The sequence below is a fragment of the Schistocerca cancellata genome, chromosome 5 (assembly GCF_023864275.1).
Source record: "Schistocerca cancellata isolate TAMUIC-IGC-003103 chromosome 5, iqSchCanc2.1, whole genome shotgun sequence".
NCBI lineage: Eukaryota > Metazoa > Arthropoda > Insecta > Orthoptera > Acrididae > Schistocerca > Schistocerca cancellata.
In genome coordinates, this window is record NC_064630.1 from 432,351,900 (window position 1) to 432,373,530 (window position 21,631).

General features: G+C 43.0%; 1 protein-coding gene across 1 annotated transcript in view; it reads left to right on the forward strand.

Annotated features, from left to right (window-relative positions):
* LOC126188588 (synaptotagmin-5) overlaps positions 1-21,631 on the forward strand; it is a 207,431-nt gene that overhangs the window by 94,018 nt on the left and 91,782 nt on the right. The window contains exon 3 of the mRNA XM_049930190.1: positions 18,548-18,660. Coding sequence (XP_049786147.1) covers positions 18,548-18,660 — 113 coding nt within the window. The remainder of the gene's footprint in view (positions 1-18,547; positions 18,661-21,631) is intronic.

Consider the following 21,631-nt stretch of genomic DNA (forward strand, 5'->3'; position numbering starts at 1 on the left):
GTGAGTGATTTACGACTCGTGCAAAAACAGCTTTTGTTCTGCAACAATTTACTTAACACTGCCACTCGCGAAAAGCATAAGTTGCCGATTACTCTGTTTCCCTTGTGGTAATAAACGAGATTTTTCCAGGTATCCATCGATGGAGCCAATATTAATAATAATAACAGAATGAAAGCTGGACGTCATAATTGGTGATGAAGATAATAAAAATAGTAATGGAGTTTCGTAATTACCTATGAAGCAAGTTCTTAGTCCTCCTGGTATCTGAATATACTAAGGAAATGTAATGAATATGAAAGTGATACGCATGATACTGTAGCTAGTATTGATCGATAGAATGCATGATAATATATCGAAAACTGGGTTCGAATGTGATTGATTAAGTACTGCGAAGCAATGCATTTAAGGGACGTGGCTATGCGATTTGAATGGTTGCAGGGTAACTATCTAAGATAAAAGAAACAGTGATAGAGAAAGATCGCATATAACGACGTAAAAGGAAAGCAATCTTAATAACGGGTCGGAAGGCATGAAGGTGTAGGGTGTAGAAAAGTGTGCGTAGACGTTTAAAAGCAAAATACGTCTTTAAAAGTGGAATAATAAAAACGATTTCATCGCATTTTTGTTTTAGTATAAATAGTGGCGCATGTTTTGAATGAGACCTGCCGGAGTTGTTGTATAACGATTAAGAAAGCATGTACAGTATCACACAGATGAAAATTAGAAATAAAAAAAAATTACGTGTAGAGCCAGAATCGAACTCTCAAGCTCGGTGGTTCTGGCGCAAAACTCTACCCACAGCACTAACTGGGCCGGACAGCTAAACAATGCTGAACGAAGATACAGTGTTGCCAAGTTGGCTTTTCTTGACGTCCATTTTTTACCGAAAATATGCGAAGTACAAAATTTTGTTAGAGGCGTCTTTATACAGTTAGTGCGCAAGGAATCGCGCTGTAGCTTTAGAATGTGCCAATTCTGGTTCATCCTTTATAATGGTATAGACTGTTTTGTTCTGCAAATTATAAAATAATCTCACTGTTGCGTCCTGCGAAACAACGACGCACTTCTGTACAAATCAAACGTATTGCGTCAAATATAGTAACATTTCATGCTGGAGTTTATTTTGAGGGTTCCATACCTTAATCAGTAAAAACAGAACACATATAGGATCAGTTTGTTGTCTGTCGGTCTGTCCGACGGTTAAGAGCATTTCTTCTAAGGAACGGGCACAGGTATCAAGCTGAAATTTATGTAAAATACTAAGGTCTACAGTCATTTGGTGGTGTAAATAATTTAAGCTTCTAAGGCAATACAGTCGAAAGATACGGCCGTATACGTCGCATATTTTGACACCCATAAATTGACTCTTAAAAATCGATAGCTGGAGAGTCTACACACATATCGAACCTGCAGGTCTGTAGATTGCGCCATTGAATCAGTCTTCGTTTCAGCCAGTCTCGTCCTAAAGATAAATTTAAGCCTTAAATTCAAAACTTCATTAAGAGACAGTTGATTACTCGTCAAGCCATTCATTCCAGCCTTCACCTCTTAACGATGTGAGGAGTCGCTGGAAACAACATATAGTTCGAATTCCAATTAAATCGTACACAACTGGGTAGATTAGGGACACGCAAGTTTCCGAAATAGAATCTAATAGAAAGACTTGCACCAGGCCATTGAGGCACACGAAATTATTGTTATTACTTATGTACATAGCGAGTTTGCAAGGAACCATCAGAGTGGAGTTCTTCTCGTACTTGTTCGGTTTTTCACTTTTAATGCATCCGCCAGTACTTTGAATTGCATATACTTTCGAATTTACAAGACTTGTAGTGCATCACAGGCGTTTCCAGATTGAATACTGTGTTGCATCAGTGGCTACGGAGAAGAAAAGTTGAAACTTCGAGATAATATCATGCTTTTTCACCAAAAAAAAGCATGGAAAACTAAAAACACTTTGTGTGTGAAGTCCACAAAAATGTTTATGAAGCAAAAACCATTTTTAGGTCATAGAACGAATACAAGAAGCTTCCCACGGAAGCAAGAAGTCACGCAAATGCAGACTCAAGATATTTTCATCTTCAATACACTGCCAATCGCATAACATTTCTCCTCCTCAGCTTTTGGCATTCGAAGCCACAATCGGTACTCCCGTGCCGAAAGGCTCGCTAGACTGACGATTATCGGAAACTGCAGAAAGACATTTTCCCTGTTAGACAGGGAACCGTTGGTATACTCACATGAATAGGAGCGAGCAATAAAATTGTATGTGGCATCCCCATGCCAAACAAATGGAGAGAGACAGATGAAATGGCGTAATAATGTGAGATGAAATGCGATATGGCGGGGAGTCGTTCCGCTGTCCGCCTGAGGCCGGCGTGTCGAAGCCCCCACTCCGCCTTCCGCCCACGCTGTTCGCAGCTCGCTGGCCCGTATCGAGCGCCGGCGCGACGTCTTCAGCGGCCACCAGACGCCAATATATCAGCCGCCGCGGATTGCCTCAGCGCCCCCCCCCCCCCCCCCCATCTGCGCCTCCATCCACGCGTGTCGCCCTTCAGAGAAGACGAGCGCCTTCTGTTTTCATTACTCTACCGCTCTCCCTCTCTCTCTCTAACACCTAACTCCACAAGTTGCCTTTTCTTTTCGTCCACTACTTCCTCTCTTCTCTCTCACATCCTTCGGAGGAGAGGGGCGGGGGTTCTTCGTAGGTGGCGCGCGAGGGACAGAGAATGTGAGAGGCGAATGGGGAAGAAGGGGGTGGCTGCACACGAGGGCGCAGAGGGCAGCTGACGGGGGATGGTAGGGGAAGGGATGTGAAATAGTCTTGAAGCTTGTTTGAGACGCCGTGGTCTAGCAGTTATGACAGGCACGACCAGTAAGAGGAGAAGCGACGTAAATACGCATCAATAAACGTAAAGCGGCGAAGACGCTGTCATTTTTGGCATAAACCACTGTGATCTGACGAAATTGTTTGTGAAATGGAGCGAAACAATGTTTCTGAGTCCTTTCTATACATCACTGCCACATCTTGCCTGAGCAATGACATCGAAAAACCATTTCTCATGTCTAGCTGTCCTCTGTTTCTAAGAAAACGCCTTGAAATAATAAGGTTACTTTTACACTGAAAATCTCGCCTTCATTCATGTTCTTCGAAATGTTTGTAATTTCCAGAACTTAAACTGGTCGAAATAATTCGATCACTAGTAATCTACAACAACAGTGAATCATTGTTCGTTATAAGTGGATATTTCCTTTTTGCGATTCTGCTAGAAACGAGATTAAGTTGCCTATTACAAACATTTGTTATGATCAAACCACACAAAGCTTACCTGATATTTGCAACTCCTGCTTGGAAGTATTGACTACATTTTCATTTTCTAAACGTTCAAGGTCGTATTCTGTGTAATAATCAATTAATTTATAGTATTTACGTTCATTTTTTCCGAAAGTTTTTATATTCGCATCTTGAAAGGTGTAGACAAACACAACGTGTGTATAATGCAGAACGAAATTACAAGAACACAGTACTGATGGTACAACAGCGAAAAATTATCGGAATGAATTTTCATTCTGCAGCGGATTGTGCACTAATTTGAAACGTCCTCATAGATTAAAACTGTGCGCCGGACCGGGACCCGAAACTGGAACATTTGCTTTTCGTGGACAACTGTTCTAACGACTAAGGTTTTTTTTAATCCTTTTTAACTTAAATTCATTCATTGTGCTGAAATAGACAGACCTACAACGCAGTACAAATGTTTGCGCAAAGCTTGACTGTTATGAACACATCCTTCAAATTATTTCCATTAAGCAAGTAAATGATTAATTAAAAAAATAAAATGCCGTGTGACTAGCGCATCCCGTCGGGTAGACCGTTCACCGGGTGCAAGTCTTTTGATTTGACGCCACTTTGGCGACTTGCACCTCGATAGGGATGAAATGATGATGATTAGGACAACACAACACCCAGTCCCTAAGCGGAGAAAATCTCCGACCTAGCCGGGAAACGAACCTGGGCCGTTAGGATTGACATTCTGCCGCAATGACCACTCAGCTACCGGGAGCTGACAAATGATTAATTAAAAAGCTGAAAAGAGAAGAAGAAGGTAAAACCTAGGTAAGACTCACCAACCGTCCTCATAGCATTACTTCCGTCAGTATCTATCTTACCTCCCAAACTTCACAGAGATGTCCTGCATACCTTGCATGACTAGCACTCCTGGAAGAAAGGATTCTGAAGAGAAGTGATTTAACCATAGCCTAGGGGACCATTCCGAGGATGAAGCTTCATTCTGCAGCGGAGTTTGAGAGAGGTACTGGTGGATGCTTTAATCTGCGAGGAAATTAAGAAACATATTACACCCTAAGCATGCAATAATACAAGGACGTAACAGAATATTTACATGTATCAAATATTTTCGACCACACGTAAACTATGTCAATTCTATTTAGCATTGTTGCCGGCAGGTCTTCAAATGAGCATGTTTTGGGACATAACTGACACTTCATGAGATGCATCGTCCTTAGTACTTCCCCACATTCCCACATAACTGATTTTCATGGAAAGCCACATATTATTCTTTCAACTCTAGATGAAGCCATTTCACCACACAGTCAATTCTGCGAAAGCCCACGTCGACCACAGCTCTTCGCGTATGGGTGGAAGTCGTTCAGAAGGTGCCAACCAGTTTGATGGATGAAACTTCCTAGCAGATTAAAACTGTGCTGCACCAAGACTCGAACTCCTTTGCCTTTCGCGGGCAAGTGCTCTACCGACTGAGCTATACAAGCACGAGTGCTAGTCTTGCAAGCTTCGCAGGAAAGCTTCTGTGAAGTCTGGAAGGTAGGAGGCGAGGTACAGGCAGAAGTAAAGCTGTGAGGATGGGTTGTGAGTCGTGCTTGGATAGCTCAGTCGATGTTCGGTCAGAGACCTGTCTGGCCTCTGTAATTAAAAAAAAAGTGAGTGAAAGGATCAACAACGAGCTTCAACGGATGTCATGTGACGTCCGCTACGACCAAATACAACGAACAAAAAGAGAAGCCGGTAGAGCAATTGTTCGCGAAAAGCAAAGGTCCCGAGTTCGAGTCTCGATGCAGCACACAGCTTTAATCAGCCAGGACTTTGAATGTAAGAGTGAAAATTTCATTTCAGTGTGTCGGATGATTGTTTCATGCTCGCCGTAGTTCTACTCTGGTACGCTGAGCTGACTCAGGCAGTTCCTTCTCTCCTTTTGTACCTGAGCCAAAGCCTCTATCCCATACACAAACACACTACAAGCTTCCACGCATACATGGTGCCCCACTCAGTATTTTAAGCTTCAACATTCTGTGGTTGTGCTGATAGAAGTAGATGTTATGAAGAAATTGGCTAAGTTTCATTATTTTATGCTTCATGTGTTCACATCAGTTTGGAGAAGATAACTAGAACATAGCCTACTATGTAAATGGCTTTTATACGTATTCTCACGATTTTTACATTGAGTGTATCTATTACTTGCGTTTTCATTTCCAATCTCTTTCCTTTAAAACTATGTTCTACTCAAACTCAAATCTATGCAACAGTTGATCAGTAATTCATCTCATTAGTGTACTGCAGTCATCTGACGAACAGTTTGTTTGTAACAAGTAATGGAGTGGCCCAATAAATGATTTTCAACATGTAATCAGTTTGGTTAGCAGCTATTTGGCAACATAACTTATCATATTTCACAGTACTCTCAGTATGTTATCTATTGACAAAATAGCTTCAAAAATTATTTAACTTTGCAAACTCGTGCTTAGTGTGAGATTTACGTTGTAGTGTGGCGCCTGTTTGTTAGCAAGTCATCCATAATTCCTTCCTCGTATATCTTTACACTGCATCCATAAAATAGTTATTCTCCGGCGCTATCAACGTAGCTTCCGTCTACACCTACCCAACCCCATGACTCTGTGAAGAGGCCAAGGTGCACATCACACGTCACCCATGTGGCTGTCTGTACGTGGAGTGCGCGCAAGTCCTTCCTAGCTTCGGCGTCTCCATCCAGTCCAGATAATCACGGCTGTAGGAGACCCCGAAGTGTTCGTGTGAAACCTAAAGGAATGGCCCCAACAAATGAACTGCCAAAGAATTCGTAACAAAGGCGAAGCGTTTGAATCAGTCCTAAAACACAGTAGAGTTCATAATATTTATTAGACACAGAAAGATGGTGAAAACCTTAAACTGATGGAAGTGAGATTTTTGCGGTAAGCCTAAACGTGCACATAATGGATAGGCGAATGGGAAGTGGAGATGTACTTTTTTTTACGAAAAACAGGAACCTCAGATCTGCTGTGATAGGTATTTTACAGTAGTTACTGTTTCCTGAGATTTGTTACCAGTATTGTAATCGGGCAGGAGTTGACTTCTTCACCTATATCTGCGCAAGACATTACATTTATGTACGTTAAGCGTCAAATTTTCGCCCCTGTGCAAATCATCGATCCTCTGTTGATCCCTTGCAGTTCTCTGCAGTCTTTTGGCGTTTTTACCTTCTTATAGAGAACCACATCACCTTCAAACAGCCTCATGGAGCTTCCGTTGTAATCCACAAGAGCATGTATTACGTTATCAAGAGCAATGGTCTTATCAAACTTCCTGACCAACGGCCTTGCCTTGTTGAATACACTGGTTCTCATCAGGACACTGAAGTTAAGCGACTTTAAGCGAGACCAGTGCTCAGATGGGTGACCGCCTGCTGGTGGCTGCTTTCCCTTTGCCTGTACTGCAGAGAGGAGGATGGATGGTGACTTGAAGTCCCCGATCTCTAGTCTTTGCGCCAATGTCCTGGATTAAATTCCAAAACTCACACCAGAGTCTCATGAAGTCAGGGAATAGTGCTCGGTGGCCCCCAAGGTGCTATTCGAGAGGACTAGGCTATGTGCTAGCTCCAGGTTTCACCCACTCCCTTCTCTCATCATCATTCTATACAACCTTGGCATCATAGTAAACACACACTTATCAGATATACTTAAACACCCAATTCTCACATCGTGAAGGAAATGTGATACTGCGTGCGAAGGAAAAAACTCTGTCCTATTAGGCGACTGAACCTGTCATTTGCGCTGCACCCGCCAACAATACCATACGACTTTTTTTTCACATTTTCTTGGGGTACTCCTGACGTTGGCTTTACATCTCTCAGTTTTGTTCCGTTAAGAGCGTCGTGTTGAGTTGTATCTGCAAGGAAGTCCTGAATTTAGCTACAAATCTGGTTCGATGAGAGGTAAGCTGCTTGGAACAGATAATTCAGAAATCCACAAATCTAATGGTAACAATAATACCCACTTTGAGGATTTCCGTATTGAAACTTTCGTCGGTGGCCATAGGGCAGCTGTAGCAACAATGATTAATAACAAAGTAAATAAATAAAAACCCACTGTATATAGCACAGAAAGCGATGAGAGATTTTTAGGTAACGCGAAACAAATCAAACAGTGCCTTCTATAACGCAAAATTTCTCTCCTATTACAAATAAAATACAAAAAGCAATTAAAACAAGTAGAAATATTCAGACGTCCAGTTAGGTACATGAAGACACAGTTCTGTCATATTTCAAATAGAATCTCGAAAAATTTACTTCTGAGCAGAAGTATGTAGAGGAATTGTGCCGTAAGTCTGAACGAATAAGTGACCTAGCAATGGATAAATATTTATCTGTTAGAATAGTTAATCATGGAAGGGACCCCCCTTGGTATATAATCACTGTAATGAGACTTTTAAAGAAACAGTGACTTCTGCGTAACAGGCGTGAAACAAAGCTAGAGATCCAGATAGATGTCGACCGAAATTCATTTGGCTGTGAGAAAGCACTGCGCCAAGCCTTCAATGATGATTGTAACACAAACTCATCGCAATATCTCTTATCAATTCTGGGCGTATGTAAAAGCTGTCAGTGGCTCCATAGCTACTGTCAGACCCTTATGAATGACTCAGCAACCGAAACTGAAGGTAGCAAACAAAAAGCAAAACTGATGATAAAAATCTTCTGAATCGTGAGGCCGCATCATACACTCCTGGAAATGGAAAAAAGAACACATTGACACCGGTGTGTCAGACCCACCATACTTGCTCCGGACACTGCGAGAGGGCTGTACAAGCAATGATCACACGCACGGCACAGCGGACACACCAGGAACCGCGGTGTTGGCCGTCGAATGGCGCTAGCTGCGCAGCATTTGTGCACCGCCGCCGTCAGTGTCAGCCAGTTTGCCGTGGCATACGGAGCTCCATCGCAGTCTTTAACACTGGTAGCATGCCGCGACAGCGTGGACGTGAACCGTATGTGCAGTTGACGGACTTTGAGCGAGGGCGTATAGTGGGCATGCGGGAGGCCGGGTGGACGTACCGCCGAATTGCTCAACACGTGGGGCGTGAGGTCTCCACAGTACATCGATGTTGTCGCCAGTGGTCGGCGGAAGGTGCACGTGCCCGTCGACCTGGGACCGGACCGCAGCGACGCACGGATGCACGCCAAGACCGTAGGATCCTACGCAGTGCCGTAGGGGACCGCACCGCCACTTCCCAGCAAATTAGGGACACTGTTGCTCCTGGGGTATCGGCGAGGACCATTCGCAACCGTCTCCATGAAGCTGGGCTACGGTCCCGCACACCGTTAGGCCGTCTTCTGCTCACGCCCCAACATCGTGCAGCCCGCCTCCAGTGGTGTCGCGACAGGCGTGAATGGAGGGACGAATGGAGACGTGTCGTCTTCAGCGATGAGAGTCGCTTCTGCCTTGGTGCCAATGATGGTCGTATGCGTGTTTGGCGCCGTGCAGGTGAGCGCCACAATCAGGACTGCATACGACCGAGGCACACAGGGCCAACACCCGGCATCATGGTGTGGGGAGCGATCTCCTACACTGGCCGTACACCACTGGTGATCGTCGAGGGGACACTGAATAGTGCACGGTACATCCAAACCGTCATCGAACCCATCGTTCTACCATTCCTAGACCGGCAAGGGAACTTGCTGTTCCAACAGGACAATGCACGTCCGCATGTATCCCGTGCCACCCAACGTGCTCTAGAAGGTGTAAGTCAACTACCCTGGCCAGCAAGATCTCCGGATCTGTCCCCCATTGAGCATGTTTGGGACTGGATGAAGCGTCGTCTCACGCGGTCTGCACGTCCAGCACGAACGCTGGTCCAACTGAGGCGACAGGTGGAAATGTCATGGCAAGCCGTTCCACAGGACTACATCCAGCATCTCTACGATCGTCTCCATGGGAGAATAGCAGCCTGCATTGCTGCGAAAGGTGGATATACACTGTACTAGTGCCTACATTGTGCATGCTCTGTTTCCTGTGTCTATGTGCCTGTGGTTCTGTCAGTGTGATCATGTGATGTATCTGACCCCAGGAATGTGTCAATAAAGTTTCCCCTTCCTGGGACAATGAATTCACGGTGTTCTTATTTCAATTTCCAGGAGTGTATTACTGTTCGGACTTTTTCTGATATACACATTGCTGACGGAGATTCCCATGAAGTGAAACCCAGGTGTACAATGAATAACAGGTTTATTGATAAATATAAAAACTCAACGCTCTCGCGTGGAATTAGTTCTACATAAAAAAGAAATAGTTCATGAATACGTGTGATTCTCACCAAAAGTCACAACGTAAGCTTGATTGTCTGAGGACTAAAATAAATTACAAAGTCACTGTTGGGTTTCACTAAAACCAACTTACAAAGCTTAAAAAAAGAGTCTTAAGTGAAGAGTCTACAAATATACTAAGCCTCCTATGTAATGCTCCGTAATGACCGTGAAGATAAAATCAGATTAACTGCAGCGTTCAAAGACGCATTTAAGCAATCGTTCTTCCCGCACTCCGTACGAGGTTTGAAGTGGACGAAATCCTACCGTGCGGTACAATGCTGATTATCCTCTGCCGTGCACTTCACAGCGGTTTGCGGAGTATTTATGTAGACGTACTAAAGCTGATCGTTGTTTCTTCACCCACAGCCATCTACCACACAGCAGTCATCAAGACAGCTGAGGAGACAAAGGGACTTTCTTATTTCTAAAAGCCATCATTTCACATTAATATGTCGAAGAAAGTGAATGCTGTCAGACACTAATTGTAGTACGCGAGACAAATATCAGTAATCAGTTATCTAAAAAGAGACAAACAAAGTAATAGTGAGCATAGTAGTATTACTGTAATTCCTGACAAGAAGCTGCGCGTAACGTTGAAATTTATAAAAGGAAACCAGTTCGCAAATCAAATGGCTCTGAGCACTATGGGACTTAACATCTAAGGTCATCAGTCCCCCTAGAACTTAGACCTACTTAAACCTAACTAACCTAAGGACATCACACACATCCATGCCCGAGGCAGGATTCGAACCTGCGACCGTAGCGGTCGCGCGGTTCCAGACTGTAGCGCCTAGAACCGCTCGGCCACCCCGGCCGGCAGTTCGCAAATCCTTGACGGTTCGCATGATCAGTTGTATGCGTTAGTTTTTACAAGAGTATCTACCGAAAATAATGCCAAATGGTCACCACAAAGCCAGGAAATAAAAGAAAAAAAATTATTCATCTTGAAATTATGTGCACTTCATTCCCCACATGCAGACATTTCCACCTGTGTTGTGACCGCATGCCCAATCTCACGCACAACGTCAACATGAATTATGCGCCACGCAGCTAAATTTGATTAATTAGTGTTTGCTCTCATGCGGAAAATCGACAGCTACCAAATCTGTTTGTTTACTGACAGCGTGTAAAAATTTTCTTATAACTACAGTACTGCCTTTCGGTAACAAGCTAATTAGCTGGATATTACGAAGGAAATCTTTAGTTTGTGGAGTTACGTTTTGATCTTTTTACCTGAAAACTTTTATGTACATTAAGATAAACATTACTCATTTTAGCGTTATTGTTGTGCTACATTAGTAGGGAACTGTCCATTATTTGACACCAGATTTCATTGTGGATTTCTTCGAAAACAGAGGTCAGGTAGGCATGCAACATACCATTCCTGATAGCATCTAAACTCTCTGAAGTCACAAACAAATCGGCACCATCAAATTCGAAGTTTCAAATGTGTAACTGCTTATGACAAACTGCGTGCGTGCACGGTAGTGCAGCAGTCATCAACATCGTGATTTTAATTATCAAAATTCTTTAAGTTTTCATCGAATGTCACACAGAGGCGAGTGTCTTTGAGGGGATGACTCGGGTTCGTTCATGCGGTCTTCAACTGGGATCGTGACTGGGGCAGCAGAGAGATCGAGAAAACCGCCGCAGAGATCACGAGCAGGGGTCATTGCCAGGGAACTGCGGCAGCAGATGAATGAAATATTTTGATGACTGCAGACCGCATTACTAGATAACGAAGGTGTTTCGTTTGAGGTTTCAAGGGTTCCCACGGATTTACAATTTAGAGCCCCTAGTTTCAGTACATATACAGCACTCGCTCAACATTTCGCATTCAGCACTGCACGTGGAGGTCCATTTTGGTCTTGTCAACCAGCAACCAGCAGTGTTTCTCTCTCTCTCTCTCTCTCTCTCTCTCTCTCTCTGCCCCCAGATTTGTTACTGCATCCTGTTAAGATGCTACAGTCGGATTCAAGAGGAACAGGTTTCAAGTATCAACGTTCAGCCATATTGACTTACGTTTTCTGTAGTTTCCCTAAATCAATAAATCAAATGTTGGGTGGATCCGTTGCAAATTACATTAAAAATTTTCCTTGCTATCCTTGTCGAATCTGTCGCTAGTGACCTCGACGTCGATTCGTGAAACCTTGATATTTTTCCTGTCGTTTTGGATATTTCCTGCATGTCCCATCTCTTCCGTCTTGCGCCATGCATTGCAATATGACAGAATAATCGTCTCGTTTCCAATTATCTATTTAAACTGTTGATTTCCAGGTTTACTGGGAATTCGTGCAGTCAAAACGTAGTGTATTATTCTGTTACACAGCTATGATATAGTATGATATTTACATACCTCTACCACACGTATAATTTTCGAGCACAGGTTATGAACTTTTAAATACAGAAGTAATAAAACTCTGAAATACATTCGGATAAAATTAAACTTGGCTACAGAAAATTGGTGACTTCTAAAAGAAGGAGAGGAGTGAGCGCTTATGAGTAATTCTTAATAGAGGACAGAAAGGCCAACAGCATTCACTTAGCTACACAAACGTGCATAATTCTTATTTTACTTGTTGCGGTCATTGGTACCTCAATATGTGCCCACTTCAGTGTGATGGTTGTTGTTTACTCTATGTCTAACAGTCTTCCCGGAAAAAAGTCACATAATTTACTATCGGACGTCGTAACTGTGCCACTTAAATTGACTGCACCTCTCAGTATAGACTAACCATTTTGCGTCCTCACAACCACACTTCAACACTTGACCTGCTGTCAAGCGAAAGTAAGCTTAATGACTTCTTCTTTTCACATGTTCTTGGAGGTACTAACCAACCTAAAAACATATTACTCCCAGTAACTACAATTATTAGTCTGCAAATGAAATCAATAGTGATCTAATGTTGTTCAGTACACTGACCTTAGTCACCAATAAATATATATGCACGTATACCCCTAGAACCTTTCGTATTAAAAGGCACAGTCAAATGAAAACGAAACAGATGGAAAAAGAGCACTCAAATGAAAACGAGACAGCTGGAAAAAAGGAACTAAACTGTTTATTATTTTAAAAATAATCACCGTAACTGTTAACACATTTACCCGCCACATGTTGCCAAGGTTGATTCGAGCAAGCTGCAGAACTTTCGCTAGGAAGCCCTTACACATACTCCAGTCCCGATCTCTTCCCATGCGATTTCCATATTTTTGAAATCATGAAGAAAGACTTTTATGGCCGTAGATCTACTTCGGACCAAGAGGTGCCCGTCTGGGTACAATTATGGTTACGTAGATAACTGCAGTCTTTTTCCATGAAGTCACTGACCTTTTTGTCTCACAGTGGGATAAATGTGTTAACAGTTACGGCAGTTACTTTTGAAATACTAAAGAGTTTACTTAATTTTTTTACTTACTGTCTCGTTTTCATTTGACTACCCTTTATATATACATCCACACAGGAAGATTTTCAATATGTGTGGAAAATCTAACCTCATACAAAACATTCCGAAAAGACTGGGAAAGGTATTACCATTTATCAAACAAACCAAAATTTACGGAGCTAACGCTACTTTTCTGTAGCTCACAAAGAGAGGTACGTAAAACTAAGCTATTCAAAAGAGTCTTAACGAACACGTGCTGGACCCATACTAAAAACAATTATCCTTTAGTGGAATAGACATAAGAAATCCTGCCTTACATGCTTTACACACTCTGTTAAGAATCGTTGGAGGCCACGGAGCTGGGTTCTCCCACAGTTCTGTCAGGTGCTATGACAGCGACAACTGTTCGGCGTGCCTGATCGTTAGTGGCTTTCTCGAAAGTGGATATTTCAGTCCAGTTGTCGTATGCACAAATTTTAATACTTCCGGTTGACATACAAAAAAATTAATTTGAGTGTAAGACACGTATAAGCTAGAAACGACAATTTCTTTTTTAGTTACATAATCAATGCAACAACTGACCGGGCGTTGTGATTAATGTTGAAAAATAGTTATAACTGTACCCAACAAAAGTAGATCAGTCAGTTACAGGGTGGAGTAGTTACTATTTTTACTAGAAGGGCGTCTAGGGTGTATACACAATAAAAAAGCAATTTTCTAATTTCTGAAATGAAACTTAAACCCGCACTTTTTATGCAATTGCCATACATCAATACCCACAACTACAATCGCTAGCAATCGATTGTCAACCTTTACAGCCGCATGTAGTTGATTAAAAACTAGTGTTTATTAAAATAATTAATACCAATCATTCTATAACATATTCGGCGCTACTACTAATACATGTGAAAGTATAATATGCGAGATCTGACCAGCTTAACATACAACTGGGCGTTCATGTCTGTGCGTCTACGTTTTTGTTATCCTAAAGTAAAATACCTGTATATTTTTTATAATTCTGATGACCACAAACGTTGTGACGAAATTAATGTGTTCATAAAAACGAAAATATCTGGATGATAAGAAAAGAAGTATGTGTAATATGGAACTGTGTAGTACCAAAAGGAATTCTCGAAACCACCATTCACAAACACTTAAAGATTTTTTATTTCTGATTTTTCAATAATGATACAAGAACAAAATTTGCGTCCATTCAAGACACAAAGATATCATTTCGTGCGACATCTGCGTCTGTCATTGTTAATCTAAACCGACTTCACCCTACTCGATGGCCGGGTGACATCATTTTGTTTAAGGCGGATTCCTAACAACTTTAATGCACGACGTTCTTCGCTTGGCATTGCCAGGGGGAAATAATGTTTTTGGTGCGAATTAAAACTCTTGCTTCACGTCAGAAACGAACAAAATACCTTCAATATATTAAACTAGAGCCAATCCACCTTACTATACAGCATTTGCCTAAAGTTACGTACGGAAATCGAAACTAAAAACAAACAGTGGGGTAGAGGTATACTGCATGTATGCATTTTTGCTCGAACGTTATTAGCTCCCTCATCGAATACACATATTGAATATCTTTTTCCTTTATATGAACTTCACAAAACAATAGATTGATGGTTGAACCTTAACAAAGTAAAAGATTGTACAGGTCTTCAAAAGATAATGTTATTTATCTCGTGACACAACGAAGGTGTTGTGTACTACAAACTGCTTTCCAGGGGTACATCGTAACTGACATTCGTTTTTATTAACTAAAACACTTTGTGGTCACTTCATAAAAATAACTGGTCAGGTGTGAACAGGTCTAGCGCACTAAGGGTTCCGTACAAACTTAATTACGTATATAGACAGTTCATCCATTCCTGGAATCGAGAATCTCGATGATTTTTTGCCTATTAACGACATGTCTCTTGGCAAGATATTGGTCCCAGGGATTGCAAGACATTCGAGAACGTTTTAATTTCATGTTTGAAGCTGCATTACAAATAACAAAAGAAATATTTTCTATTGTGATGTAATTGCAAATTAACAATTTTCTGATTCTTTTCATTTAAGTGTACTGTGAAACATCCCTCACTACACTTATTCTTCTGATTTTGTAAAATGTTTACCTTGTACAAGCGCTATCGAACAAGCATCAAGAAAATCCCTTTCTGAACGAAATTACAAAATCCGTTTCCTAATTATGTGCAGTCCAGACACCCTACTAATAAAGCTAATAACCACTGCTCCCTGTAACTGAAAGATTTATTTTTATTGGGTACAGTTATAACTACTTTTCGACGTTGATCCACAATGTACGGCAGGGTATTATAATAATTATGTATCTACACAATAAATTGTAATTAAGGATATCATAGCTAGCTTATATGTGTCTTACACTCATATTAATATTTTAGTCAATATGTCAACACCAAGTATTAAAATTTGTGCAGACGACATCTGGACTAAAATATTTACTTTCGAGAAAGGCACCAGCGACTCGCTACGCCAAACAGTTGTCGCTGCTATAGATCCTGAGAGAGCTGTTGAGCGGTCCGAAATTGTGGGCCCCCGCGGCTCTAACGATTCTTAGCAGAGGGTGTAAAGCGATAATCGAGAAGCGCGGAAACGGACACGTGCTGGAGTGGCCGCGTGATTTAACTTGCAGAAGCCTGGTTGGGCGGCAGCCGTCTCGGATGAAATTCAGGTCGCTCGATACGATCATGCTATCTAGCCTGAGTGTGCGTTTTAGACGTTTCCTCATGTCCGTCCAGGTGAACTTTGAGCTGATTAGCGGCTTTCTATTTAGTTAAACACTTGACGATTAGGAACAACAGAAAAATAATAGCTGGATCTTCGAGCAGCTGTGAGATCGACTATCAGATATAACGTGGTTCATATATAGATACATAATCGTGTCAATACCGAAAAAGGAATATGCTCACGAGTTTCGTGACGTCATACTACGAAAAAATCATTATCGATAACTCAGAGACCCACCAAACGTCCGGCTCCTCTATACAGTGTGATCTACGTATGTTAAATTTGCAGCACTGTAGGACCTGTCAAAATTGCTTCTCGTCATGTAGTTCACGGAATTCCATATGATGTAAGCATCGTTTCATTCCAGTGTATCAGAAATATATGATTAATCAGTCCGAACTGCAGCATCCCAAGCTACTTGTACGTTGGCGGCAGTTGACTCGTTCTGCAGTCAGCTCAAAATACCGGTTCTCTAAATTTTCTCAACAGAGTTTCGCGAAAATAACATCGTCTTCTGTTCAGTGATTCATTTTTAAGTTCACGAACCATTTCCTTAACACTCGCGTGTTGGTCGAACCTAGTGATAACAATTGCTTCGATATCTTTCTTTAATTCCGCATGGTGGAGATGCCAAACACTCGAACTATAGTCAAGAATGGTCGCTGTAGTGTTCTGTACGTGGTCTCCTTTATAGGTGAGCCACGCTTTTCTCGAACTCTCCGAATAAATTGAAGTTCACCACTCCCCTTCCCTACCACCGTTCCATTTTATGTCGCTTTGCAGTTTCACGCTCAGATATTTTATCGACGTGACTCTGTAAAGTAGGACACTGTCTGTGTTGTATTAGAACATCGTGGGTTTCCTACTCATTTGTTTAAACTTCGATGTTTCTACATTTAGAGAAAGACCTTCATCACACCATCCAGAAACTTTTTTTAAGTCATTTTGTATCTTCTACAATCATTCAACTTCGACACCTTCCCGTAAACCACAACGTCATCAGCAAACAGCCATAAATTGCTACTCACATTGTCGATCAGATCAGGTATGTTTATGGAGAATAAGACTGGTCCTATTACACTTCCCTAGGGCACTCCTGACGATACCCTTGTCTCTGACGATCACACGTCGTACTGGGTTCTGTTGCATGGAAGCCACTCACATACCTGGGAACCTAAACTGTATGCTCAGATCTTCGTTAACAGTCTGTAGTGGAGCACCATGTCCAACTTTTAGGTCCTCATCCCGCCAATTTTTTAAACCAGCTGTCCCCAAGTCCAGATTTACTGCAAACTGGATCTGGCAAAACTAGGTGTCAGAGACAAACAAAATCATCAAAATTCATAGGTAAGTGTTTATTACGTGTTGACATGGCAATGAGGGCGCTTACATAACAAAATGGTTCAAATGGCTCTGAGCACTATGGGAGTTAACTTCTGAGCTCATAAGTCCCCTAGAACTTAGAACTACATAAACCTAACTAACCTAAGGACATCACACACATCCATGCCCGAGGCAGGATTCGAACCTGCGACCGTAGCGGTCGCGCGGTTCCAGACTGTAGCGCCTAGAACCGCTCGGCCACTCCGGTCGGTGCTTACATAACAACCTAAGATCTCACGATTAAGCCGTGCCTTCTAAATGTGCATACTAACTCTTCTATTAACTTTTCTCAATAAATTATGAAGATAGTAACTGTTCTCGAATGAACAGATACCATTGATGACCGTGCAGCTTCTCTAGAATAAGTGATAATTAATTGAAACCCTCAGCTGCCGAGAGGTGTTGAAGCTGCATCTTCATATATAGTTAAATGGCTACCCGATCATTGACCATCGTCTGTGCGAATGCGCACGGGTTGCCCGAGCTCTTACGGGAATCGTCGCCTTAGTGGGCGCGAGTAATGAGTGGATGGGCAAAGTATCTATTAGGAACATTACGTATGCAGATTGTGGACAGTTGGGAATGTGGGTCTCACGGGAAGCGTACAAGGGATAACTCCCTTGTCCTTGGTGGCTCAGATGGATAGAGCGTCTGCCATGTAAGTAGGAGATCCCGGGCTCAAGTCCCGGTCGGGGCACACATTTTCAGCTGTCCCCATCGAGGTATGTCAACAACACCAGTCGGTAGCTGAGGGTTTCAATTAATTATCATTTCTCAAAACATTTCTCTAAATAAGTGAAATAAATTAAATCTTTAAACCAATAAAGAAAATAAAAAAGTCGAAGACAAACTCTTTCAAGTTAAATATATTAATTTATCAAACAAAGTAAAGTACCTCGACTCAAATAAATCCAAAAGATACAATAGCAAGCTTAATAAAAAAATATAAAAGAATAAAAACTAAATAAAAAATAAAAGAGTATATACTAATAATAATAATAATGCTATAAGACAGTAGACGGTGTTTCATTATTAAGTTTTTCTACTTTGAAGTTAATTATAGACTAAATAACTGGCCAAACAAAAATAAGACGACTTTTTTCTACAATTATTTGTAGTTCCTGTACAAATGAGAAACTCTCATTGTGTGTGAGCGCTACATATATGTATATGACTGAGGAAAAGGAGACAAGCACCACATGTAGGTGGAACGCTATTGCTGAGCTGCTTTATCTATTTCAACTTACTAGGAGAAAGTTTCCGACATTACCACTTTCTCATGCCTGCCTCTTTAATTTCTTTCTCTTGTCTCGCACCAAATGACTGCGAAATGTAAGATAATTTGTGTGTTTTCATGTACATAGAGCTTTCATTTGCGCCACGTGTGTTGCGTTCCAGTGAGGAGGCGCTGGTGGAGGACGCCGGAGAGGGCGACAAGTTCTGGGTGCCGCCCAGCCTGCACCGACAGAACAGCTTCTGTCCCAGCGACATCATACAGGACACGTCTGGAGGTAGGCTCTACAAAGCGTTGTGCGTTTGCTCAAACAATAAAATACTCAAATCTTCGTTTGCTCCATTCTCACTTTTTCTGTTAATCGCTTCCACTATCCACACAACATGCACTTTTCTGTTCTTCGACAAAACATATTGCGCTGCAGATATGAGGTGGAGGAAAAGCTAGAATCAACTACAGTATCCATGTGTGTCTAGATCAATTCACTCAAAAAAGACGGACAACTTTTCTTCAGTGGGAAAAAATACACATATTTATTGATTTATATTTTTTTAAAGTTAGACTCATGTGTCAATGACAACTTACATCGTAAAAAATCCCAAATTTAGAAAAGGAGCTACATCTGAACAACAAATTGTATGAATTTGCAGAATGAAAAGAAATGAAAATGACAGCGGCAATTATAACAGAAACAGCTAAGACAGCGACTGGAATCCTTCATGAGATCGTTGAAATTAAAGGGGTTTCCAGTGAGGTGTCAAAACTCACGGGATAGCGATATGCTCATATACACTCCTGGAAATGGAAAAAAGAACACATTGACACCGGTGTGTCAGACCCACCATACTTGCTCCGGACACTGCGAGAGCGCTGTACAAGCAATGATCACACGCACGGCACAGCGGACACACCAGGAACCGCGGTGTTGGCCGTCGAATGGCGCTAGCTGCGCAGCATTTGTGCACCGCCGCCGTCAGTGTCAGCCAGTTTGCCGTGGCATACGGAGCTCCATCGCAGTCTTTAACACTGGTAGCATGCCGCGACAGCGTGGACGTGAACCGTATGTGCAGTTGACGGACTTTGAGCGAGGGCGTATAGTGGGCATGCGGGAGGCTGGGTGGACGTACCGCCGAATTGCTCAACACGTGGGGCGTGAGGTCTCCACAGTACATCGATGTTGTCGCCAGTGGTCGGCGGAAGGTGCACGTGCCCGTCGACCTGGGACCGGACCGCAGCGACGCACGGATGCACGCCAAGACCGTAGGATCCCACGCAGTGCCGTAGGGGACCGCACCGCCACTTCCCAGCAAATTAGGGACACTGTTGCTCCTGGGGTATCGGCGAGGACCATTCGCAACCGTCTCCATGAAACTGGGCTACGGTCCCGCACACCGTTAGGCCGTCTTCCGCTCACGCCCCAACATCGTGCAGCCCGCCTCCAGTGGTGTCGCGACAGGCGTAAATGGAGGGACGAATGGAGACGTGTCGTCTTCAGCGATGAGAGTCGCTTCTGCCTTGGTGCCAATGATGGTCGTATGCGTGTTTGGCGCCATGCAGGTGAGCGCCACAATCAGGACTGCATACGACCGCGGCACACAGGGCCAACACCCGGCATCATGGTGTGGGGAGCGATCTCCTACACTGGCCATACACCACTGGTGATCGTCGAGGGGACACTGAATAGTGCACGGTACATCCAAACCGTCATCGAACCCATCGTTCTACCATTCCTAGACCGGCAAGGGAACTTGCTGTTCCAACAGGACAATGCACGTCCGCATGTATCCCGTGCCACCCAACGTGCTCTAGAAGGTGTAAGTCAACTACCCTGGCCAGCAAGATCTCCGGATCTGTCCCCCATTGAGCATGTTTGGGACTGGATGAAGCGTCGTCTCACGCGGTCTGCACGTCCAGCACGAACGCTGGTCCAGCTGAGGCGCCAGGTGGAAATGGCATGGCAAGCCGTTCCACAGGACTACATCCAGCATCTCTACGATCGTCTCCATGGGAGAATAGCAGCCTGCATTGCTGCGAAAGGTGGATATACACTGTACTAGTGCCGACATTGTGCATGCTCTGTTGCCTGTGTCTATGTGCCTGTGGTTCTGTCAGTGTGATCATGTGATGTATCTGACCCCAGGAATGTGTCAATAAAGTTTCCCCTTCCTGGGACAATGAATTCACGGTGTTCTTATTTCAATTTCCAGGAGTGTACAAATGGCTATAGTATTGCGCACACAAGGCATAAAAGTGCATTGACGGAGCTGTCATTTGTACTCATGTGACTCATGTGAAAAAGTTTCCGATGTGATTATAGCCCCACGTTGAAAGTTAACAGATTTGAACTTAGAATGGTAGTTGGAGCTAGCACATGCGACATTCTGTTTCGGAAATCAGTAGTGAATTCAGTATTCCGCTATCCACAGTGTCAAGCGTGTGCCGATAATACCAAATTTCAGGCGTTACCACGTGCCACGGACAACCCCACTTAACGACCGAGAGCAGCGGCGTTTGCGTAGAGTTGTCGGTGCTAACAAACAAGCAATGCCGTGTGAAATAATCGCAGAAATCTATGTGGAACGTATCCGTTAGGACAGTGCGGCGTAACGTGGCGTTAATAGGCTGTGACAGCAGACGACCGACGCGAGTGCCTTTGCTGACAGCACAACATCGCCTGCAAGGCCCCTCTTCCGCTCATGAGCGTATCGGTTTGACTCAAACTGGAAAACCGTGGTCTGGTCAGCTGACATAGTTTTAGTTGGTAAGAGCTGATGGTAGGGTCCGAGTGTGGCGCAGACCTCACGAAGCCATGGACCCAAGTTGTCAACAAGGCACTGTGCAAGCTGGTAGTGGATCCATAATGGTGTGGTCGGTGTTTACGTGGAATGAACCGGGTCCTCTGGTCCTACCGAACCGATCATTGACTCGAAATGGTTATTCGGCTACTTGGAGACCATTTGCAGACATTCACGGACGTCATATTCCCAAACAACGATGGAATTTTTATGGACGACATTGCGCCATCTGGCAAAATTGTTCGCGACTGGTTTAAAGAACATTCTGGACAATTCGAATGAATGATTTGGCCGTCCATATTGACCGACATTAATGCCATCGAACATTTATGGGACATAATCGAGAGGTTAGTTCGTCAACAAAATCCTGCACTGACAACACTTTCGCAAAATTGTTCGCGACTGGTTTAAAGAACATTCTGGACAATTCGAATGAATGATTTGGCCGTCCAT